Here is a 12,500-nt window from a genome sequence, read left to right on the forward strand (position 1 = left end):
AACGGTTCGCGAACGTTTCAATTTTTTTCATAATAAATTTTATTGCTAAAAACAAACAAACAAAAAAAAACGGAAATTAATGACGTCACTTAACTCCCCGAATAACAAACAATTATCGAATTCCCCCAAAAGACCAAACAAAAAAAAAAAAAAAAAAATTTATTTTAAAAGAAAAACGAAAGAATTTTTTTTTTTTTTTACTTTTCGTTTCGTTTCGTCGGTAGCAGAAGACAAAAAAAAAAAAATTCAAATTCGATGAATTACGTTCGACAAACACAAAAACAAACGAGGTTGAACGTGTTCGATATTGTTTTATTAGAAAAAAAAAAAAAAAAAAAAAAAATTTTTCGTCGAATGATTTTATGGAACGAATAAAACGGTCAAAATATTTCAACTAACTAACAAACTAACCATTAAGACCTTGAACGATAACTATTATTATTATTATTATTATTATTATTATTAGTATTATTATTATTACGATTCTCTTTTGTATAAAATGGCGGCGGCGTTTATTGTCTTCTTCTTCTTTTTTTTTTGTTATACGCGAACGAACGTTTGTCTACGACCAAAATTAAAACAATAAAAATTTTCCTCCCGATTTTAAATTCGATTCGAAACGTTCGAATTTTAACGGTCGCGTTCGTCGTGGTTTTAATTTATCCGTTTAGAAAAAAAATGCAACCGCGACGAATTATTCAAATTCTATTCCCCCAAATTTTTTATAAGCAGAAAAATAAAGCAGACGCGTTAGAATAAAACAAAAAAAATGACGAATTTTAAAGGAAAAACGAAAAATTCATCTTTTAATAAAACAACCGGAAATGATTCTCCGAACAACAACAACAAGAAAGGAATTAACCATTCGTGACGAATTTTTTTTTTTTTTTTTTTTTTTTCCGTTACAAAAACTAAATTTAACGATTTCGATTCTTTCCCATTTAATAAATAATATTTGATCGGTTATTATCCAATCGTTTTTTATCATATCACGCTGATAAGGATAATAATAATAATAATAATAATAATCGTTTGATTAATATTTTTTTTTGGAATAATCTACCGCCACGTATTTTTCTTTTTTTAAATAAAAAAAAATTAAACGTGAAAGTTCATTAGCCTTTTTCAATATTCCTCTCTCTCTCTCTCTCTCTCTCTCTGTCTCAACACGTGAAACCGACGGAAAAACTTTTTTTTTTTTTACTCTTCCTTCCATTTATTTTGACATTTGTAATATCATCATCATCATCATCATCATCGTCGTCGTAACCGTTATTTATTATTCTGTCAATTTTTCCCCTTTTTTTTTTTTTTTAAAAAAAAAAACCAATTTAATTATAAATAATTAATCAATTTTCATTTATTATTTATTCTTTTTCAAAAACAAAAATTGTTTAACGATTTCATTATTTTAATATATAAACGTTCGATGATGCGTTCGTTATGCCACGTTCGTAATGCCACGTTCGTAATGACACGTTCTTAATGCCACGTTAAAAAAAAATAATTAAAAGCGTCGGCCATTTTTTTTTTATTTCTTATAAAAATAAACGATTGCCATACGAAATTTCTCGATACAAATTTCTCGATACAAATTTCTCGATTGTTTTTTTTTTTTTTTTTTAAATTTGTTTGTCTGTCTGTTTGTTCGTTTGTTTGTTTGTGCAAATTTAAAAAAAAAAATTGTTGTAATGCTAAAAAAAGCAAAAAAAACCGTTACGAAATGTCGAATAACATAAAAAGAGGGTAACAAAAATAATTTTTTTTTTAACAAACGATTTCCCTTTTCCTCCTTTTCCCCCGTTCCCCTCCCCCCCTTTCTCCCTATTCCCCCTCGCGAAAGTTATCATATGACAAATTAATGATAATTATGATAACAATAGTAATTGTGATAAGAAAAAATCCAAAAAAAAAAAAGTTTTCCAAAAAAAAAAAAAATTTGGGTTAAAATACGAATGTGATAACAAATCCCGTTACAAAATTTATAATCGCAAAAAAATTATTATTATTATTATTATTATTATTATTATTATTACAACTTCTTATCACGCGACGGAAAATTCAATTTTTCTTTTTTTAAACCGTTTATAATCCGACAAAAATCGTTTTTAATAATAATAATAATAATAATAATTTATATTAAAATTATTTTACCTCTATGACCTATCTACCTACTTACCTATTTATTTTTAAAATAAATTTAATAATATAAATATTAATAATAATAATAAATCGATCTTTAACGGTTAAAACGCCGACGGTTTTACTATAATAATAATAATAATAATTTTTTCCACGTTGGATTTGTTATAAATAAATAAAAAAAAAATTTTGCAATATTTGCAAAGTTTAAAAATAATAATAATAATTATTTATAAAATAAATAAAACGCACACGCACGCACACGCACTCACAAACAATGATAAATATAGAATTGATAAAAAAATAATAATAATAATAATAGTAATAATAATAATAAAGTAAATAAAATTAATTTATAGTTTTTTTTTTTTTTATTATTTACCTTATTAATCAATCATCGAATGATAATTTTTTTTTATCGATAACAACCGTCGCCATTATCAAAGAAAAAAATGTTTGTTTTAATGTTTGTTTCCGTTTGTTGTTGTTTTGTTACAAAAATATTTTTTTTTTTTTGTTAAAATATACGTTTGTACACATATTAATAGATTTTGTGAAAATTTTACTTTTTTTAAAAATAAACGCAATAAAAAATTTTTATTTAAAATAATGAAAATGAAAACAAGGTCGACCACTGAAAAAAACAATCACGGCCTCATTTTAAATACAAACTTTTATGCAAAATAATAATAATAATAAAATACAATTGTTGTTAATTTTATTAAAATCTGATTCTTTATTTATTTATTTATTATTAAATAATTATGTGTTTGTAAGACAAATTTAAAATAAAAAGTTGGATAATTTAAACAAATGTTTGTTAAGGAGGTAACAAAAATCTGGTTTGTTTGTAGCCATTATCATTATTATTATTATTATTATATTTTTTGGTTATTTAATTTTAGTATTATATTTAAATAAACCGACGGTTGTTGTAGGAAATATTATTAATTTGATAATATTAAAAATGAAAGTTGTTTGAAACTATATGAGAGACCATTTTGTGTTAAAAAGAAAGTAACCCAATGATTAATCATTTATGATCAACAAATAATTGAATTTTTTTTTTAAATTTAATAATAAATATTTATGATAATAAAAAAAAAACCTTTTGTTTATAAATAATAATAATAATAACTTACCCCTTTCCGTTAAATTATTATCTCTTGAATTTTTTATTTTATTTTTAGCCATGTTTCTTTTATACATATTATAACAATGTCACTTATCAAGTACATTTTTTTTTCATATAAATTTCATATTTTTACGTTAATTAATTATTTAAACTTATTGTTAATCATTTAAACTTATCTAATTAACTAATTATGCATGTTAAATATTATACGTGAATTATATAATTTTAAATAATAAAGTCATAATTTTATATACTACCTATGTTCGTCCATGTTCAAAATCGTACATTTTTTTTTTGTGAACTTAATAAAACAATTTCAAAATTTTTTTTTTTTTTCTATAATAAACTATTTATACGAGCACAAATAAATAAATAAATATATATATAAATACTTATTCAATGTAATAAATGAAAAGAATAATAATAATAATAATAATAAATGAAACAATCTTAGCAATAAAAACAATCGTAATAAAATAAACAAATTTTTTTAAAAAGTTTGAACCGATCGTCTTTTGACGCTGCCCCCTAGATTCAATTTTACGTAACGTTATGTGAAAGTGGTTTTAAGCGCTTTCGATAATCGTTCGATATCTCGATTCTAAAACGAAAATCACGCCATTTTTAATCAAAAATAGTATTTTTTTCCCCCCGTTCTTTTGCGTTCTCGTACGCGCGTGTGATTGTTTTTCTTTGTGCAAATAAAAATGATGAACGTGTTAAAACACTGTTCGAGAATTCCATTTGGAAAAATAATCAATTCGCAAGTTGGGAGAAATTTCATTGCTCCCAAAATTAATTTCAACATATTAAAATCTTCATATTCAAGGACATTATGGCACATGTGTTCATCATCGAAATTCAATGAAGATTTTCTCAAACCAAAACCGTTAAATGAATTATGTCAATGCGGGTGTTCAGGTCTTATACACACGGGAGGTGAAAATGATTTGGCTGATTTTTTAAAAGAGGAAATAGCACAAGAAAAAAAAGCATTGAAAATGAAAAATTTACCGGCTGAAATAGATGGTTTTACCGTATCCGCCGATCACGCGGAACTCGTTTTCGAAAAGAAAAATCAATTTGAATCAATTATAGTCACCATGAACGTTAATCACAGCGTCGACACGGACGAATCCCCCGAAGATGACGGTATGGGTGACATGAGATCAAAACCATCATTTGACGTTGATATCGTCAGAAACAAAAAGACGTTAAGTTTTTCATGTTCGTTTACCAATTTCCAAGATGCCGGTGAATCAGAATCAGCAGATTTGTACCAAATAAATGATGTTACTTATTTCGAAGGAGATTGGGATGACAAAACATATTCTGTCGCTGCAGACATACTCGATGAAAATCTATATGATTTATTTATGGTTGTTTTAAGTGAAAAAGGAATAACAAAAAGATTTGTCGAAAAAATGTCTGATATAGCTACATCACATGAACATTCTCAATACATCAATTTACTCGAAAATGTTAAAAAATTCTCATCTGCTAATTAAAATATTATTATTATTATTATCATTTATTTTTTTTCTTTAATTCGAAAGAAAGGTATTAATTATTACACTCGTTGTGAAAAATGTTATTAATTACATGTTTGATTAATTATAATTAAACAAATTTAGATAATTTTATCACACATAATAATAATAATAATAATTATTCAGTGTCAATTTTTATAAATAATACAATTTTTACAATTTATAATTTTAAAAAAAAATCTTTAAACTATTATCGAAAATTATCATTTTAATTTGTTAATGAATTTTGTCGTCTTTTGCCTCCGATAAGCAAACATCAACACACACACACACCGATTTGTATACATGTTAAGAAGTAGACTGAAATTTTAATTATTTAATTAAATAATTAATAAAATTTTTTTTTTTAATTAAATAAATTTATTTTATTTCATTTCATTTATTAAAACCTCAAAAAAATTCAAACGACAAAAGGATTTTGTTATTCAAAATAAAATATAAAAAAATGATAATAATAAAATTTAAAAAAAATTTTTTATTTATTCGATAAAAAAAACATTTTATTTATTTACATTATGACTTATTATCATTATTATTATTATTATTATAATAGTAGAGTGGCATTTTTCGTCGTTTATTTAAATAAAAAAAAAAAAAAAAAAAAAATTATATAAATAAATAAATACTTATATACTACAAATTTTACTTTTTTTTAAATAAATACCAAAATTGCGCCAAAAATATTTCGCGCCATTTTTTTTTAAATTTAAAAAAATAATAAAAACTTATTTATAATAATAATAACAATAATAAAAAAAAACCCATTCACCGAATCCCCATATTTTTTTTCATTTTGGTTAAGAATACCGGTACTTTTATTTATTTATTTTTTTTTTTTTGTCATTATTTATCATTATTATTATTATTTATTTATTTAAAATAAATAAAATTATTATTAATTTATTTATATATATATATATATTATTCATCAAGGTCTAAATCACTGTAAAAACTTTTTCATTTTTCTTTTTTTTTTTTATCTCTCTCTCTCTCTCTCTCTCTGATTTGTCGCCATTTTGTCAAATTACTTATATTTTACCGCCAATGGATTTTATTAAATATCCTCATCACATTGTTTGATTCAGTGTAAAATTTGCAAAGTGGCGACAAATCTCCCCCCCGCAAAAACAAAAAAAAAAAAAAAAAATTGTATTTAATTAAAGTTTTTACTATGAGTTGACCTTAACTTAGTCAAATGATAAAAAAAAACTTATTAATAATAATAATAATAATAACTATAAAATGATAATAATAATATAAATAAATAAAATTAAATAAAAAAAAAAAAAAATTTTTCGAGGTAAAAGCGAATTCACATTTAAAAAGATTTAACGAATCAATCTTTTCTTTTCTATCTTCTCCCCGCACCTGATAACGACGACGACAACAACAACAATCATCATCATTATTATTATTATTATTATTATTATTATCATGGTTATCGCGATGCAGAAAAAATTAATAAACGAACGCTTTTACCCCCTTTTCCCTTCAATACTTCTTCTTCCTCCCTCTCTCAGTTATTATTATTATTACGGGATCAAATATTCACGCACTCACGCACGCACGCACACACCCGCACTCTCACGCGCACGCATTCACGCACTTGATTAAATTGCACTTTCGAAATGGAATTTTATTAACATCTATAATAAATCGGAGGGAAAATTTTTCTTTTTTTTCCGCAGCACTCGGGGGTGCGAGCGCTCCCCCCTTCCCCCTAAACTAATTAATTATTATTATTATTATTATTATTATCATTATCATTATTAATAATAATATTTAAGCCACTAACTTTTTTGGAGAGAGCCATTGTTTCATGTAGTAGCAAAACAAGGTGCTTATGTAGACTAAAACGAGTAGAGCGCAAGTGACGGCCAATGCTAAAACGGATGTTTTCGTCGGACACGGCTCGACAATCGTAACCGTTTTATCTGCAAGAGAAAGGTAAACAATAAAATTCCCAAAGTTTATTACTACGTACGTCATCGTTGTTATGACGTCACGTACCTTTTCCGAAATCCGCAGCCGAACCATCGTGACGTAAGAATTCACTTTGTTTTTCATCGCCGAAATCTAAAACTAATATTTCCTGACTCAGTGTCATGTCTTCTTCCGTCGAAGAATCGTTCGACGAATTACCACCGACGCTCCTTCGTTTTCTTCCCAACGATTCGATCGAATCCCTTCCGTATTCGCAAACAGCCTGGAATAATCATAGAGTTTTACAAGAAGGAATGAAGAAAAAAAAAGGGGGGAGGGGGGAGAGGGAAACTCACGGGTTCGCAGGGTCCCAAACAGTATTTGACGTTACACTGAAATATGACTCCATACGATTCGGTAAATCTGAAAGCTTCGTATATGGATTGCAACGCGTTTCCGTCTGCGTTAAAACCTGGAAATATCGTCGGATCAACTGGACAACTGGAAAAAGACAAAAAAAAAAACAAAATCTAATCCCACGATTCTTTTCGTTTACGTCTCGTAAAAAAAAAATTTATTTTTTTTTTTTTTTACCCTTCGTCGTCGATTATTTGAAATGTACTTTTTGAATCTTTGGCCATGGCAACGCAACTTCTTGCAAATATTCCGTAGGGTGCTAAAAACAAACAAAAAAAATTTTTTATTTATTTATTTATTCAACAATCATTTTGTTTCAAGTCGAATAAGCGGAAATGGTTTTCTTACTATCTTCCGGTATTTCGATTCTAAACGTTAATTTATCACCGATTCTAACTGTTTCAACTTCTCTACTTCTCGAATCTAATATTCTTATTCTCGGTGGTGGTGCTTCCGGTGCTGACGTAATACTTATCATTTCCGGATCTCTGAAAAAAAAAATCAAATCATCATCCTATTAATAATAATAATAATAATATGATGACGACGACACGATCACGATCACGACGATTATTATGGTTATGAAACCGATCATTCAATTTTTTTTTTTTTTTTCACGGTCTTTTTTTTAATTTAATTATGACTGGCAAAAAAACAAACAAACAAGCGAACAAGCGAACAAACAAACAAACAAACAAGAGTGTTTAATTTATACCTAATTGGCATCATTCCGAACGTGATATTTTTCGACGACATGTCGTAGGTACATTTAACCTTGTATATTTTGTCGGCTTTTGTCATGACGACGCTGTGATGTTGCAAAACGACAGTGTTGGAATAAACACCCGTCTGAAACGCATTTCCAAAAAAAATATTAATGATAATAATGATGATGATGATGATGATGATAATACTCTTTTTGACACTTACGACTGATTGCGTGTTACAATCTTGTCCGGTCATTGTCAAATCCAACCTGAACAAATCGCTGTTGACGACGTCAATGTTACACGTTTCCGATCTTCCCAATGCGTAAATTCTTCCGTTAAATGGTTTGTTCGTTCTTACTTGGACGGCTATCCTCGTATCTTTGCAATGTACGGAAACTACGAGAAAAAGGGGGGGAGGGGCGAAATTACCCGTAATTATTATTTTTATTAAATTTCCTGCGTGTAAAATATTACTTTTTTTTCTTAAGTGCGACCATTTAAAAAAAAAAATAGAGTAAATAAAAACGTGGCATTAATTTCCGGTTGACTTAATAAAAAAATTTACGAACGAACATTGTCGAGAATGTACGAAACCGTTTGTAAATATCGAAAACAAATTAAAATAATAATTATAATTATAAATTTTTTAAACTCTAAAAAGTAATTTTAAAAAAATAATAATAATAATAATTTTTAATTAGTCTTACCGTCGTAACAAGTTCCGGTTTTGTCGCATTGACATCGGCTCTCGTTAAATTATTCAATAATGGATCTTCGGTGTTTTCGAAAACGACCGGAAGTTCACCATTTGTCGGTTCTGCAATGTAAACAAATAAGAAAACAACGATTTTTAACGTGTAAATAGAATAGAGAGAGAGAGAGAGAGACAAACACTCACTTTCACAATAGTTTTCATAATACGTTCCAACTCTTTCTCCGTTATCAATCAAAGGTCTATCGGCATTTAAATAAGTGTTGGGTCCCTCTGGAAGAGTTTTGTGATCCAAATGAAACAATTGACAATTGTAAGATGTTCCCGTTGGTGCTCCCTTGTATAAAAACGACCGGCATAAAAATTCATTTTCAATTTCGCAAGCAAGACGACACGCAGATTCGCTTGTGACCTGAATGTGAAAAAAAAAAAAAAAACATCATGACTAATTATTTTCTACATTAATTAGTTAGTGCAAAAAAAATTTTTTTTTTAACTAAAAAACTAATTGCTCGATTAATTTTAAATAATTACGACGACATTAAATTTTTTTTTATCGAACGTCGTATAGAAATTTCTATAATTAATTAATTTTTGGGGGAGTAAGAAGAAAAAAAACAAACGAATTAGATTTAAAAAATCAACGCCTTCAACACTATTAATAATAATAATAAACGTAACGGTTTTTTGTTTACCAACCTGTAATTCTTTATCTATGTAGTAATGAAAACTGGCATATTGAGCTACTTTATCGTCTGCCACACCGATTCTTGGCACCTGAAAATTCCGATTTGACTTGCAGGCTTGACTACCTAATGAATACAAATGAATAAAAAATTTAAAAAAAAAATGTCAATTGTGTGTCGTCATACAATAAATTCTTTTTATCGGTGTGACGTCAATTCGTGGGCGTCACGCAAAAACATAATAATAATAATAAATTTTCCCATACCTTTGAGACATAAATTTTCAAAGTAGTCAACTCCTGGAGCATCGACGAATTGCACGTATTGTCCACTCGTTCTCCTATCGGAATCGCTCAAATGACATTGTAAAGTGACGTAATTGTATTCGACTGATCTGCACGTGAATCGATGCTGTGAAAAAAAAAAAAAAATGTCGTTGGGAAAAACAGAAACAAAAAAACTTTATGAAAATATTAATTTTAGGGAGACTAACTTCGTTCAAACAAGCTCCCAAACAAGCTTCTTTTGTCGATGTGTATATTAAAGCATTATCGAGTCCGCGAATCATTTTATTTGGCACACGTTCGAACGTCCACGGTCTTAAACAAACATTATCTGCAAAAAACGAATAACATTATAAATAATGAAAATAATGGGGAAAATTCATTGCAGTCAAATACCTTTTTTTATTTATTCTCACCTGATCTTATTTGAAGTTTAACCATATAGTATAAATTAACACTTCTCTGGGGGGAAGCAGCCGGATTACTGGCTGATGTTTCATTTTGTAATTGGCAAACCGTTTCCTGTACCGGCGTCAACGGATTGACGACAAAACTGAAAAAAAATCAAAATTCATTCATTCATTCATTCGCTCGCCTCTTCTTCTGCCACTTCTCCGTACGAAACAAAATAAATAAATTCTTTCGAAAACTAATGACACGAAATAATTTATTTTTTTTCTTTATGCGAATTAAACAGATTAAAATCAACGTCAGATGAAAAAAAAAAAAAAAGGAGGTAATAAAAAAAAAAAAAAAAAAATTACTTTGCATGCACGCGACAAAAACAAATTGTAAATTTTTACCATATATGGAAAATAAAAAAAATCTTTCATTAATTACGTTAAATAAACATATGGAAGAAGGCTGGAAGGATAACAGTAAATTTTCATATATATCAGATGTGATGCCACTGACAAAAATATTTAAAAAAAAAAAAAAAAAAAAAAGTTTACGAACGAGGACGACGTAAACCTAAATTCCACCACCATTATTATTTATCATTTAAACCCAAAAAAAAAAAAAATTAGAAAAAAATTAAAAAAAAATTACAATTTCAATACTTTACTTCCCCTCCCCACTGTCTCCCCCTTCTTCTCCCCTTCCTCTCCTTCCCCCCCTTATAACAATTTCGAACCTAATCGTTAAAAAGTTAACACATTTAATACCGCGACGATTTCATTTATTAATTTTTCACATGTAAAGAAAGGTACGCGCGAGTGAGGAGGGAGGGAAGAGGAATAGGAGAGAAAATGTTTTTCTAAACGATTATTATTATTATTATCAGTACCTGAAAGACGCCGCTTGACAATCGGGTTCTTCTCTGCACCAACCTTGACACTCGTATAACGATAAATTTTTAACCGTGTAATATGTTGTTCCTCGATAATCCAATTCTGTTAGTTTTTCAAATGCTACTCGACCTGTAAATATCATTATTATCATTATCATTATTAACATTATCATTATTATCATTATCATTATTATCATCATTTATTTCTTCTTTTTTTTACTTATAAAATCTCATTTTCTACAAAAAAAAAAAAAAAAAAAAAAAAAAAACGGTAAGAAATTTTTAGTGACGTCAACAAAATCTTGTTGTTGTTTCATTTGTTGTACTAAATTTCGTGTACTTTTTTTTTTTGTTCGAGATTTCGAGATAATCGAAATTAATCGTATCGATATAAAAAAATATATATATTTATTTAATTGTTTATAATTTTACAAAAAATTATTTTACGGTATTTTAACCAAAAAAAAAAACGTGAGTAATTTAAAAAAACAAACAAACAACAACATAAAACAAACAAAAATTTTTTTATTTAATATTTTTATTATTATTATTATTATTATTATTATTATTTAAGGTTTTTAACCGAAAATTTTCAACGAAAACTTTTTTATTATTAGAATTTCCCATTTGAAAACAAACATAACTGTTAATTAATTACGCGGGCAAAACTAATTCATATTTCATAAATTTATTTAATTATTAAAAAAAAAAAAAAAAAAAAATTAAATAAGAGGAAACCCCCCCACTACGCCCTACGCCTCTCCTCCCGTCTTCTCTCCTCCGACTCCCTCCCCTCCCATCCCCTTTCCCATAGGAAAAATCTTTCTTTTTAAAAAGTATGAATTAGCTTAATTAACCACACACCTTTTTTATTTATCGTACGAACGATCGCCATGCCTTTTCATTTTTCCTTTTTTTTTTTTTTTTTAATTACAAGACTTTTCTTTATTTAAAAACATGAGTTTAAAAACGTGGCAATAGACAAACAAATAATAATAATGATAATAATAAAACTCACCCCAAGAAAATCCAACGTTTCCCAAGACTAGAAGTAAAACCACTCGTAGAAGAGAATTCATTTTTATTTATTTCTTTTCTTTCTTCTTTTTTCTTCACGATTTCCTCCCTATCTTCCTCTCTCTTTCCCTCTCAGTCTGTAAAAAAAAAAAACGCCGACATTAATATATTATTATTATTATTACAATTCAATCAAGTGAATTTTTTTTAAACTCTCGTAAATGACAGGTGCGTGCCTGCGTGCCCAAGACCAAACACAAAAAATTTATTTTTTCTCTCCCGCCCCCCCCTCTCCCCAATGCATTCAATTAAACTCACGCAATCATTTACGACGAAGACGACTACGATGATGATGATGATGATGATGATTATTATTATTATCACGAGTATATATATTTATACGGTACGCGTAGCCCGGAGAACGATATAAAAAAAAAAAAAAAAAAATTATTTTTTAAAAGTGACTTAATTATAATAATTACCGTTAGGCAAACATTCTAAACATATAAACGTTACGCACGTTACGCATGTTACGCATGTTACGCACGTTCCTTCCTCCTTTCCTTCATTTTTCCAATTCATTCTAAAACGTTTCGCAGCGTAAACCATCATCATTATTATTATTTTACACCG

At 27.7% G+C, this 12,500-nt stretch overlaps 2 protein-coding genes across 2 annotated transcripts; one reads left to right on the forward strand and one right to left on the reverse strand.

Annotated features, from left to right (window-relative positions):
- Positions 1-3,987: 3,987 nt before the first annotated feature.
- Phum_PHUM080930 (complement component 1 Q subcomponent-binding protein, putative) lies at positions 3,988-4,875 on the forward strand (the record flags this gene model as incomplete). Its single annotated transcript, XM_002423682.1, has 2 exons — positions 3,988-4,758; positions 4,834-4,875. 2 exons carry the CDS (start codon positions 3,988-3,990, stop codon positions 4,873-4,875), a joined length of 813 nt encoding a protein of 270 aa, XP_002423727.1.
- A 1,734-nt stretch (positions 4,876-6,609) lies between these two features.
- Phum_PHUM080940 (uncharacterized protein) lies at positions 6,610-11,050 on the reverse strand (the record flags this gene model as incomplete). The annotated part of the gene is made up of 15 exons (XM_002423683.1): positions 6,610-6,761; positions 6,838-7,033; positions 7,107-7,251; positions 7,345-7,426; positions 7,516-7,655; positions 7,883-8,016; positions 8,098-8,248; positions 8,352-8,359; positions 8,585-8,694; positions 8,776-9,001; positions 9,289-9,401; positions 9,542-9,686; positions 9,769-9,890; positions 9,976-10,112; positions 10,848-11,050. The coding sequence occupies 15 exons, from the start codon at positions 11,048-11,050 to the stop codon at positions 6,610-6,612; spliced, it is 2,064 nt and encodes a 687-aa protein (XP_002423728.1).
- Positions 11,051-12,500: the final 1,450 nt, after the last annotated feature.

The sequence above is a fragment of the Pediculus humanus genome, genomic scaffold (assembly GCF_000006295.1).
Source record: "Pediculus humanus corporis 1103172107431 genomic scaffold, whole genome shotgun sequence".
Classification (NCBI taxonomy): Eukaryota; Metazoa; Arthropoda; class Insecta; order Psocodea; family Pediculidae; genus Pediculus; species Pediculus humanus.